We start from the raw sequence: 12,906 nt of genomic DNA, 5'->3' as shown, positions 1-12,906 counted from the left end.
CGGCCTAGATATTTGCTGATAACCAATAGTTACTATCAGCACCGATTAATCGGTAAAACCGATATATCGGTCTACCTCTAATAAGTATAACTGTATGCGTGCAGTTCTTGTGTTTTCAATGACAGACTATCATTATAATGGTTGCTGTACTGTAACAAACACAAGGTCAGTTTAAAAAAAATTCCTGACAATTGGCATGACAGTGATGTACGCACAAAGCCCCACCGTTTTACTACCTCTATACCTGGTGCTGTTCTAAACACCATAAATTCTCTTGAATGGCCTATTGTGTTTGTGCCGTAACTCCTCATGCGAGAGGAGAGTCTGGAGATTCATTTTTAATGAGAATATGCAATATTTAATAAAATATTGCTAAATGAAGAATTATCCTGCTCTAAACAAACAAACAAACACATAAACTAAAAAAAAGCAATGCTTGTGCTAGCTGAGCTAACCTCACCTGGGACACGGGAGAGCTGCTGGCACAGGTCCACACCCAGTGTTGACGCCCGCTGCAGTAGGTAGCCCCAAGAGTGCATCTGGACCTCATAGCCAATCAGGATGTCCGGGTCATACCTGCAAAAAGTGGGGGCATTATGAGTAACCCCATCATGACTACTGATATTTTCTTGATATCAGCACATACAAGTACTGGTAATAATACCCAAAATGCACAGGGTTAACCTACTTTGTCATTATGTTATTGATCTTTTCAAACAGCTCCTTCTCATCGCTGGCATAGGTGACCTGCAGTCCTGTCACACCAGATCTAAAAAGCAGAGGAGCTGTGCTGCTTGAGGCTAAAATCAGAACAGAATTAAAAATGTACACACAAAGACATAGTGAATACTATAAGAAACAGGTCATCTTGCCTAATAAGAACTAATAAACAACAAGGACTACGACATTGGTGTCCTTGCTAGGCATAACGCAATTACTTTGATGCATCAATTAATTTTCTGTTCTTATTGAAAGCAAAATACTCTGTAAAGTGGTAAAAATCACAGCCAATCAGAATGATGTTCACAGAGCGCAACAGTGCCTGCCCACTTTTTCAGCCGTCTTGGTTCCGGAAGTACCAAGGGATTTTATAAAATCCTTCATAAACCAGTTCTAAGCCATGAACCAAACCAGCCATCTCCGAGGTGCATCACAACATCACAAACAAAAGGTACAAATCTGTGTACTGTCTTTAATGAGGGCAAACTACAATCCAATGAAGTATTGAATGACGTAATCAAATTAAAAACAATGGAAAAACATAAACGTATTGATTTAAAGTTGTTGTTTACAAGTATAAAAACAATATATAAAAATTTCACTGCAAACAGTGTTCGTACATATTTTCCATTACGTTTTCATGAATTTCCAAAACTCTTTTGCAGCGTTTTCAAATGTTTTTACTAGGGCTGTCGATTTAATGTGTTAATTCAGTGCAATTGATTATATATAAAAATAACAAGTTAAACAAATTAACGCAATTAATCATGTCCCCGGACCATAATACGGAATATGTCTACCATTGGAGCAATTCAAGTTTGAAGTACCACCTGTTTTCAGCAGGGGGCAGTAATCGAAACTCAAGCTGTATGGGCAAAGCACAACTGTAGAACAAACCACAGGCTTGCTTGACCCTTGCAACATCAAAAGATGAAAACGCGTTCTTGCATTCAAACACAGTTAGACGGAGCGCAATTCCGAACACACAGATCTCAAGACATGTTTCAAACCACGTTTAACTTGACACATTGAACTAAAATGTATGTGTTTATGGCGTGACAACCAAAGCGAAATGCCTCAAAAGCGTTTGTCTGACTTATGATTACAGTGACGCGTCCTTAGAAAAGCCCTTATAATAAAATAAATCTCTGACAGATTGACTAATACAATTGCTAAATGGATTGCTGTGGACTGTTGGATTATGTTCAATAATATGGAAATAAATAAAAGCCACTTTTTGTCTCATCAATACTTTACTTGTCTGCCACAATAATGTAAAATGCATTTTAATTATCTAAATTATAATTTTATGTTATTTTTATAATTATTTAAATATAACTATTTATAGTTATTTGATCATTGTATATTACTGTTATTATTGAATTACTGCTTTTTCAGCAAATATTTATATATGCGATAAATTCCGGTTAATTCAATTAATTACTCACCATATCATGTAATTAATTCGATTACATTTTTAATCAATTGACTGCCCTAGTTTGTGTAGGCTATATAACAGTCAAAACATTATACAATACCACTAAAGCAATGACATAGCATTTGCTTTGTAATAATTCAAGAGTTTTATTTTTATTTTATTTTATTTGTTGTTGTTGCTGTGAACACATTGTTTTTGCCTTGTCCTCTCACCACATTTTTTTTGGATGTCTCACTGTCAGCTTTTTAATACCCACTTCGATTTTTTAAAAGCCACTTTTTTCCTATTCAAATAGTGGAAAATATGCAGGCATATAGGCTATGCATGTATAGTCAAATGTAAACCGCTGGATTTTATTAAACTCCTGAGATGGTCTGAGATTATTTGCTGCTTTCACAAAAGACGAAATTCTTGCAAACTGTTTTCGGACCACTGACACAGAGAGAGAAACTCTTCAAATGCATATTCTGTGTAAACTGCGATCATAGACTGCTTTTCTTTCATTTGTTCTTCAATATATAAAACGTCACGAATAGCCTAATATGGAATCATTCAGAACTAAAGGAAACAGAATTGTGTTAAATATTAAATCAATACGGAACGCAGTTTGTCCTGTATTTTGGTGCCTCACATCCAAACAGCTGAGAATGTTTCGAAATATATAGGCTCTACAGTATATACACTGACCAGCCGCAACATTAAAACCACCTGCCTAATATTGTGTAGGTCCCCCTTTTGCCGCCAAAACATCATCAACCCGCATGCTATTCTTCTCACCACAATTGTACAGAGCGCAGATCATACACTTTGTCAGTTCAAACCAGTCTGGCCATTCTCTGTTGACCTCTCTCATCAACAAGGCATTTCAGTCTACAGAACTGCTGCTCACTGGATGTTTTTCGTTTTTGGCACCATCCGGAGTAAATTCTAGAGACTGTTGTGTGTGAAAATCCCAGGAGATCAGCAGTTACAGAAATACTCAAACCAGCCCGTCTGGCACCAACAATCATCCATGCGATTATCTAATCAGCCAATCGTGTGGCAGCAGTGCAGTACATACAATTATGCAGATACAGGTCAGAAGCTTCAGTTAATGTTCACATCAACCATCAGAATGGGGAAAAAATGTGATCTCAGTGATTTCGACCATGGAATGATTGATGGTGCCAGATGAGCTGGTTTGAGTATTTCTGCCAAAAACAAAAAACATCCAGTGAACGGAAATGCATTGTTGATGAGAAAGGTTAACAGAGAATGGCATTGACATTTTCAGGCCTGGAAAACACAATTTCTAAACTCCATGACTTTTCCAGGATTTCCATGACCGTACGAACCCTGTGCAAAAAATTCAGATATCTACAAGTAGTGTTTGAGAGTGTAGGCAGATGGACTCGATTGCATCATTCACAGTGCATCATGGTAGTGGGCAGTCATTGGCTTTACTGGCTGTGATTCTCAGATTGGTGGATCTTTCTCTAGGTCATGCATAGTGTAGTTCTTCACCAGGAATTCCAAGTAGGTATAGCTGCAGCCCGGAGGTCTCCAAATGGGAGCGGAATCACCAAAAGAGGACGGGATAGCTCCAGAAGGGGGCGGGGTTGCTCCAGAAGGGGGATGGGCCAGCTCCAAAAGGGGGCTACACTTCCACACAAGATTAGGATTAGGGAAAGGGTTAGGGGCTCTGTATATCTTTGCTGGCGGTTTGGAGCTTCCGCCCATTTTTGGAACTCGGCCTGTTGCTATATCCTTCTCAGGAATTCCGCTATTAAACATAACTTTTAATAAAATTTGAAAAGGCCATCAGAAATTCAGCAGAAGCATATACCTTTGATTAACAATCTCGGAGCTCATGTTAGGTCTGCCTTTAAAGGTTTATAAGTCAGTGTTAAAAATCTATTCACCTATGGAAAAAAAAAAAGAATAGGATTTCTGCTTCCAGAAACAAACTGTTGCGCTCTATTAAACTGCTTTTTGAAGCAGAATATTGGACCAATGAGATTTTACTTGGTGTGGGGCTAACCAGCACATCATGACAAAAATTGTGTTGTTGCATGTTGCTTGTTTCGGTCAAGGCTTGTTAGGAGAAAAAATAAAACATTTATTGCTTGTTGATTTATCGTGACGCATCTGACCTGAAGTACAACAATCTTTATCAACAACGATGGTGCCGGTCATCTGGATTGTGTCAGAACTGGGGAGAGGGGTATCAGAACTGAGGCAGTAGAATAAGGCACAAATTGGGTCAAACTCAGGGTCAGGCTCAAGGTCTCGGCGGGTCCTTGCATGGAGCTCCATGCTCATCAGTGTGAGGTACTGCACCTACAGCATGGGGATTAAAGCCTGAAATGAGAATACTTCAAACCCAATGACATTAGACTTGAGTTCCTGAACATGCGTGATTAGAGATGACGTTTTTAATGAAGGCAAACAGGGGCATGCAATTTTAGTCATGAACATGACTACATGAGACTTTTCTGCACTTGTTAATGTAGAACTTTTGCAGAATTGCCCTCAAATGCTTTTGCACATTTGATCAGTTGCTCTGTTGAATGAAACCAGTTCTCAGTAAACAAAGGCAGTCAAAACCAGATCTTACCTCATGCAGCGCTTTGGCCTCCTGCAAGTTCTGCATACTGGCTTTAAAGCCATATGAATTGCAGATTGATGGACCCTCGATCTGAGGGTTCTCTCTCTTCGGAACGTTAATTGCAGCAAGCTGATTCTGTTTTGGATAAAATAAACATGCTATAAAACCCCTAATCAATTTAAAACTGAGCACCAAACAATTCGGGCATGGTGGCTTCAGATGATTTGTAAGACAAATTCATAGCCTTTGATCTGACCTTAATTTGTGTGGTAAGCAAAACTCTCCGTAAAGCATCTTTGTTTTTGTCACTCCTCAGATATAACCTTCGTGATCTGGGCTCCATATCTGCACAAGAAAAGATTGTAAAGGGATTAAACAGTTTTGCAGTGAGTGGCTATATCTAGGCTTAAAACATCAACTCTGTATTTTTAATGAAAAACAGACAGATAACCCTTACAGACTGACAGTTGTACTGAGGTGGATTCACTAAGTAGGTCATCTTAAAAGATGCACAAACAAAACATTTTAATTTTAGATAGTACTGGGAAAGCTACTTTTAAACTGTAGCTTCCCACACTACAAGCTACTCATAACAAAGTAGTTAAACTACAGTCAAGCTACTCTTTTAAAAAGTAGTTTGCTACATTGCAAGTTACTTACAAAAAGTGGCAAACTACTTTGAAGCTATTTAAAGAAAATATTTTTATAGACCAATCAGATGATATTATTTATTTCTCCAATCAGAAGTTCTGATTGCAATATATGACAGGAAAGTTTAGGAGAGCACGTTTGATTACTCCCTCAGCAACACTGCTGAGTTTGCAATACAAAATTATAAATGTAGCATTCTGTGAAGCCACACTGCTACTCTTTGGAAAATGAAATAATGTAGTTATGCCAGTACCGCTGCTACTTTTAATAAGTTACTCCCCAACACTGATGTCAGAGAAGCATAAAACCGAAACTTCTCATTGCAGAAGCAACAGATAATATGGCTGGACAACAAGACACAAGCTTCAAGGAAGTAAATGCAGTAATACTTTACCCTCATACTTTGTTGGACTGCAGATAGACCCATCGTCATCAGTGCTTCTCCTAAGGACAGGTGTGCTATGGAGCAGATAAGAGTTTTTCACATCTGAAACTTGGTATTTAATAGAAAAAAGAGATGGGCTCAAGAGGTCATTTGGCTGTGCATTTTCACGATAAGTGCAATAGAGATTATGATGCGACTGATCCATCTGGAGGGATGGTAATCCATCAGACAAATTTGTATTGTCTTCATTCTGTTTAAAATCTTCATGGCTTTGTTGCCATGTAGGAAGCTCAGGTGAGCTTAAGGAAGTAACCTGACTGCCTTTGTTTACCTCCCACTTCTGATCTTTGGCCTCAGTGTCCAAGATATATTTCATGCTCTTAGGGCTACTGTTAGATGAAGCTGCCTTAACTGGTGAAATATGGAGTGGTAAACTCAAGCCATTCCTCTTCATACTCTGCAACTGTGAAGCTTTTTCAAGACCCATATCACAATTATCTGAGCAAAGTGAATCCAAGTCCTTCTTCTGAGGTGAGGTCCTGTCATATGTGCTCTGCTTTAACTCTGCAATTGTCTGGCCACCCATTTGTTTCCTATTCCTCTGAAGACATTCATACTGTTTTTTGGCCTGCAGCCAAAGCTGCACCTGTTCCCAGCTTGGAGCACTTTTGCAGGGGAGCATGATCACCTTTTGATCACTGCCAGAGGATGGGGCTTGGTCCTTGGTAGTTATTAAGTCTTTAGAAGCATGGGTTGGTGCAGAGCCTGGATATGTCATGGCAGAAAATGCAAGTTTCCAAAACTGCAAGCCCTCTTGAGACAAGTCCCCATGAAACTCAGCTAGTTCATTTGCTAATCTGGTTTCCAATGTCAACTTTCGACCACCAACCTCCCTGAGAAAAGTGAGAATGGTTCTGGATTTGATTTATCTTAATTACTTGGAGCAATTAGCTAAAAAAAACATATTTAACAATGATACAACCTAGGGTTAACCGTTATGGGATTTCTAGGCAGAAATAACCGATAATTCACCGCTAATTGCGGCCGATACCAATTCCCGATAATTTAACTTTTTTGCCTTTTAAACCTTTGAAATTGAGCTGCTAGCAAATTCATGAAAAATGACTTCAAATAAAATACATGTTATTTTTAAGTTTGGAATCTGGACCAAATCTTAAGTGCTGCTATTTAAGGTTTGGTGAATGTAACGTAACCCAGAAGTGTGTCTATATTACAGATGTATAAATACAAATGACTGGCTTAACAGAATATGGAAAATATACAGGTGCATCTCAATAAATTAGAATGTCGTGGAAAAGTTCATTTATTTCAGTAATTCAACTCAAATTGTGAAACTCGTGTATTAAATAAATTCAATGCACACAGACTGAAGTAGTTTAAGTCTTTGGTTCTTTTAATTGTGATGATTTTGGCTCACATTTAACAAAAACCCACCAATTCACTATCTCAAAAAATTAGAATATGGTGACATGCCAATCAGCTAATCAACTCAAAACACCTGCAAATGTTTCCTGAGCCTTCAAAATGGTCTCTCAGTTTGGTTCACTAGGCTACACAATCATGGGGAAGACTGCTAATCTGACAGTTGTCCAGAAGACAATCATTGACAGCCTTCACGAGGAGGGTAAGCCACAAACATTCATTGCCAAAGAAGCTGGCTGTTCACAGAGTGCTGTATCCAAGCATGTTAACAGAAAGTTGAGTGGAAGGAAAAAGTGTGGAAGAAAAAGATGCACAACCAACCGAGGGAACCGCAGCCTTATGAGGATTGTCAAGCAAAATCGATTCAAGAATTTGGGTGAACTTCACAAGGAATGGACTGAGGCTGGGGTCAAGGCATCAAGAGCCACCACACACAGACGTGTCAAGGAATTTGGCTACAGTTGTCGTATTCCTCTTGTTAAGCCACTCCTGAACCACAGACAATGTCAGAGGCGTCTTACCTAGGCTAAGGAGAAGAAGAACTGGACTGTTGCCAGTGGTCCAAAGTCCTCTTTTCAGATGAGAGCAAGTTTTGTATTTCATTTGGAAACCAAGGTCCTAGAGTCTGGAGGAAGGGTGGAGAAGCTCATAGCCCAAGTTGCTTGAAGTCCAGTGTTAAGTTTCCACAGTCTGTGATGATTTGGGGTGCAATGTCATCTGCTGGTGTTGGTCCATTGTGTTTTTTGAAAACCAAAGTCACTGCACCCGTTTACCAAGAAATTTTGGAGCACTTCATGCTTCCTTCTGCTGACCAGCTTTTTAAAGATGCTGATTTCATTTTCCAGCAGGATTTGGCACCTGCCCACACTGCCAAAAGCACCAAAAGTTGGTTAAATGACCATGGTGTTGGTGTGCTTGACTGGCCAGCAAACCCACCAGACCTGAACCCCATAGAGAATCTATGGGGTATTGTCATGAGGAAAATGAGAAACAAGAGACCAAAAAATGCAGATGAGCTGAAGGCCACTGTCAAAGAAACCTGGGCTTCCATACCACCTCGGCAGTGCCACAAACTGATCACCTCCATGCCACGCCGAATTGAAGCAGTAATTAAAGCAAAAGGAGCCCCTACCAAGTATTGAGTACATATAGAGTAAATTAACATACTTTCCAGAAGGCCAACATTTCACTAAAAATGTTTTTTTTATTGGTCTTATGATGTATTCTAATTTTTTGAGATAGTGAATTGGTGGGTTTTTGTTAAATGTGAGCCAAAGTCATCACAATTAAAAGAACCAAAGACTTAAACTACTTCAGTCTGTGTGCACTGAATTTATTTAATACACGAGTTTCACAATTTGAGTTGAATTACTGAAATAAACGAACTTTTCCACGACATTCTAATTTATTGAGATGCACCTGTAGTTACAGCAGATGATGCTGATTAATACAAGCCCCAAAACAATGTAACAGATATAGATATAGAAATAATCCTCTTAGAACGTTGAAAACCCTGTCCGGTTCACACAAGCTCTGCGTGCAAAAGTGCATTGATGCTTGAGACTGCCTGACCAGGAGAGTAGGTGCAAGCAAACAAACCGTAACAAATATCGGAGAAAATATTGGTGGTAATTCCGCTACCGGCAAGATAATCATTTTAATTTCCCAGTAATCGGCCAACAATATAACGGTCACCGATATATCGTGCATCCCTAGTACAAACACAAACCATTTGTAAAATTCATAAGGGCGGATCCATTATAAATGCAATGTTCTTACCTTGGCTTCAAAGGTGCATCTGATGGGTCACTGCAGAATGGTTCCTGGTAGGTGGCTTCTGAGAGGTCCAGATCCATTAGAGGAGCCAAGATCTCTTCCTGAGTAGGTGGAGACATGAGTGGTTTTAGAATGCGAGTTCCTCCACTCTTTAAAGTCTGACCTCCATTCCTCAGCTGGGACAGTGAGTTGATAGATTGTGGGGAACTGCTTGGGGTTGCTGAATTTAAAGCATCACTGCCATCTAGGAGATTGGTACTTGGTGAAACACGATTATCAGCAAAAGAAGCAGAAGTGAGGGGGAGAAAGGGTTCTGGGTCAAGAAAAACATCTCTCTTTTCAAAGTGAAAGTCCTGAAAGTGGCTGAGTCCATGGATTTTTCCTAAAGAGCTCCCCCAATCTCTGCTAAAGATCCTCTCCGAATCAAGCAGAGACACCTCATTTGGAACAATTCTGCCATTTTCAGAAGTTGACTTGTCAAAGAGCTCTGGACTAAGAGCCCTAGACTTATGCCAGTCCTGTCCATGCTTGGTGTTCTCATCAACCTCAAACACTTTTTGTGCCCTGTTCCCCAGCCCTTCAACCAGGACATTGATTGCCTCCTGACTGACATCACTAAGGAACTTCTGAGGCAAGCTCTTGTCAGTTAACACAAACTGGTTACCAGAATAAAGACAGGAAAACTCAGTCAGGCCAATGGCATTGATATCAAAGCTGTAATTGTTTGGGATCTCTGGGGATAAACTATCCTCAATGGAGCAGCAGCTGTCAAAGCCAGGGTCAGACAAAAACACAGGACTGTCATCTGATGATATTTTGTCAAGTGTCACCAAATTATCTTGTTTACTTTTATTACTTCTCTTGCTCGTGGACATCAACTCTTTTGGAACTTTATTTCTTGCAGCTCTTGGGTTCCTTGAAGGGGCTGTTTTAGATTTGGCCGTTTTTGAAACATCAATGGGCTGAATGGTGGATGATGCATTTTCAGTCATGTGAACATTTTCCTGTGGTCCATGTCCTGCCTTGTGTTGCCTCTTCTGGAGATGCTCCTTCAAGACAGCCAACCCAGAGGGCATCTCAAAGGCACATAATTCTCCACTTTTGGGACCCGAGGACAAAGTAAGATCAGTATGTGGTTCATCTTTAATTGCACTCTTTTCAGAGGGTGGATCAGACAGAGATGCTACATTATCTTTCTTTTTTGTTGGCTGTCTTCTTGATTTTATGGTTATTTTTGTGTTTGATTGTGAATGCAGTACGGTTCTGGGTCTCTCTTCCTGGCTTGAGATGTCAGATTTAAATTCATAGGGATTTAGCATGAAAGTCCCATCTCGACTCACGCTTTGAGATCTTGAATTGGATCTGCTGTATGTGATAACAGAACATGGATGCCCTACAGTCTTTGTGGCTGGGGAGAGAATACTATTCAGAGACTTTTCAATAAAGGTATTGGGGACAATGTGTGAGTCTTGTGTACTTGAGGTAATTGCATTGAAGACAAAAACATCATCTTGATCTGACATTTTTTCAATCTTGGTGCTTGTTTGTGAATCTGAACAACTAGCAGTGAGGTCCTCTTGACTTCTTTTTAGAGAAATGGGATGCTGGAAAGGAGTCAAGTCATCAGATGAGGAAGGAAGAGGGGCCGTGTGATCAGGAAGTGGAGTCTGCAAGTTATTACTCCCTTTAATTGACAAGGAGTTTCCAGATATTTGTTTCTTGCTTCGCGTCCTGCCTTTCTGAGATAAAGATGTGCCGACTCCGAGAACAGTCCCCTCAATACTTTCACAATGTTTCTTTTGCGTTCTCACTCGATTTCTTTTCCTTTGTGAATTCTCTGTTTTCACAGAATCATTGTCCACTGGCTTTGCTGTTATCTTAGCCCTTCTTTTTGGGCTGTTAGCAGAAGCTTTTTTAGGCCTGGATCTCCTGATTCTGTCTTGAAGGATGCTTCTGTACGGTTTTACAGTCAGTAACTGATAGGATGAACCAAGACATGGGTCATTATGGGGGTTTATGAGATGATCATTTGAATTTGATTCCAATAAAGGGTCAGTAGGTGACCAACATCTAGGTGGAGTTGAATCGGAAGGACTGGGGGCTCTTTCAGATGAATAACCCAACTCCACCATCACATCAGAATACTCTGTACAGTAATCATCGGTAAAATCATTATAACAAGGCCATGGAGTGGGTAATTTGGGCAAAGTTAATGCTGTTTTAACCCTCTTTGTCCTTTTGGTCTGACTGGCTTGTGCACATCTGGATTTTGGGGATGTACTAGCCCTCTTTGATGCTGGATTGACCTTGATTTTTCGTTTGGGGCATTTCTTTACTTTTGGCTCAGCCAGCGGGTACTTCACTGCTGTTGACTCTGGGACTTTGGGCCAGAATTCTTTGAGAGGAGCAAGCTTTTTGTACTCTGCAAGCTTTTCTGTGGTTAAAACTGTGTGAGGTTCATCAGCATTAATTTTAGCAATCTTCACCAGCATGTTCTTCTGACCTTTGAATCTGTTGATAATTATATACTTGATGATGATTGGAGGCTCTTTTTTAGACAGCTTTCTCTTTTTTTGGCTAAAGACAGGGTTGTCTTTAACACCTTCATGATGCACCGAAGCTTGTTTAAAAGAACGGGAAATAAAACGGCCTCCATCCTCACTTTCATGACTCAATTTTCTTTTTGCCCGCAAGGTGTATTTGCTCCCTGGCAAACTGGAAACCTTGGTGCAAGAGACTTTGGTGGGGATATCTGCGAGTTCATCCTCTACCAAGCTCTCAATTAAGCTTTTAATAGCTGGTGGATCTGAACTGTCTATGTCGACCTTTCTATCCCTTTCTTTCTGGTTGAGAGAGCCCAGAGTGACACAAGGAAATGGTGTGGCTTCCTCTTTCATTGGAGCTGGGGTCCTCACAGGACTTACTCTTTTTTGACCTAATGTGGATCTCTTTTTGGTCAACTTTAACCTTCGCTGTTCAGGATGATCTAAGGTACAGCAGCTATCCCCAGTCTTGCTCGTGACCTGTTTTTTGATAGGTCTGGAAAGACAGTTAGAGAGGATAACACTGGGGAAAAATTTGTAGTGTGCCTCCTGCTGTGCAACAATAGTCCTCTCGGTTTTATTTTCTTGGTAGTCCTCATACCTTATTTTCAGTTCCCCAACATCTCCCTCTTTACTGCCATGTCCTGTCTCACCCTCCTTTGGGGCCAAAGGCTGGCTCTCCTCCACAGGACTTTGTGTCTGGTCAAATCTCCTTATCACTGTACTTCTGCAGTCTTTGGGACTTGGCTCTATCTCAGTCATGGTGTTCATCAGCTCTGAGTAACTTACTGAGAAGCTCCTGTGATTCTCCAGGATGGATAAAGGGTTCTTTTCCACATTTTTAATACTGCTATATTTTTTCCTGCTCAGGGAAAGTTTAGTGTTTCCAAACAACAAGCCATCAGAATCTGGCTGGTTAAGGCCAGTGGCTTGGTTTTCATCTGTGTACAAAGGGAGTACACCTATTTTGTCAGTATCAATTTGGGATATATTTGCCATGTTGCAAGTGATTGGGTGTTTAACAGGCGGAATATATGGAATGTCTTTATTAACTCTTAATCCAGTTGAACATTCAATTGCCTCTTGACTTTTGAAAAGCGTATCCGATGAATCCTCTTGAGTGGGTCTTCGCTCAGCACATTTGTACTCAAGGATAATTTTAGTAGAGGACGGCGGCTCCAAACGATCAGCTTCATTTGGAAAAACATTTCTGCTACCAAGGAATTTGTCTGCTGCTGTTAAAGATGAATGTGTCCGGGATCCTTTATCTGTCAGTGATGAATCTACAAAAAAAAAAAAAAAAAAAAAAAAAAAAAAATTTTAAAGTTTGAAAGTGCCAACAGTAATCATAGTTTTCACTGAA

At 40.1% G+C, this 12,906-nt stretch overlaps 1 protein-coding gene across 2 annotated transcripts in view; it reads right to left on the bottom strand.

The window, feature by feature from the left end:
• The window catches only part of LOC127415765 (DNA polymerase zeta catalytic subunit-like), a 130,948-nt gene that overhangs the window by 42,287 nt on the left and 75,755 nt on the right, over positions 1-12,906 (bottom strand). Inside the window, exons 13-19 of one of the 2 annotated variants that reach the window (XM_051654656.1) lie at positions 9,004-12,826; positions 5,791-6,674; positions 5,002-5,090; positions 4,755-4,880; positions 4,291-4,477; positions 689-800; positions 461-576 (exon numbers count right to left, since the gene is read on the bottom strand). In XM_051654656.1, coding sequence (XP_051510616.1) covers positions 461-576; positions 689-800; positions 4,291-4,477; positions 4,755-4,880; positions 5,002-5,090; positions 5,791-6,674; positions 9,004-12,826 — 5,337 coding nt within the window. The remainder of the gene's footprint in view (positions 1-460; positions 577-688; positions 801-4,290; positions 4,478-4,754; positions 4,881-5,001; positions 5,091-5,790; positions 6,675-9,003; positions 12,827-12,906) is intronic. The other variant, XM_051654657.1, reaches the window with a different exon arrangement.

The sequence above is a fragment of the Myxocyprinus asiaticus genome, chromosome 25, assembly GCF_019703515.2.
Source record: "Myxocyprinus asiaticus isolate MX2 ecotype Aquarium Trade chromosome 25, UBuf_Myxa_2, whole genome shotgun sequence".
Taxonomy (NCBI): domain Eukaryota; kingdom Metazoa; phylum Chordata; class Actinopteri; order Cypriniformes; family Catostomidae; genus Myxocyprinus; species Myxocyprinus asiaticus.
Note: the sequence above shows the minus strand (reverse complement) of the source record. Positions and strands in the feature narration are given on the sequence as shown.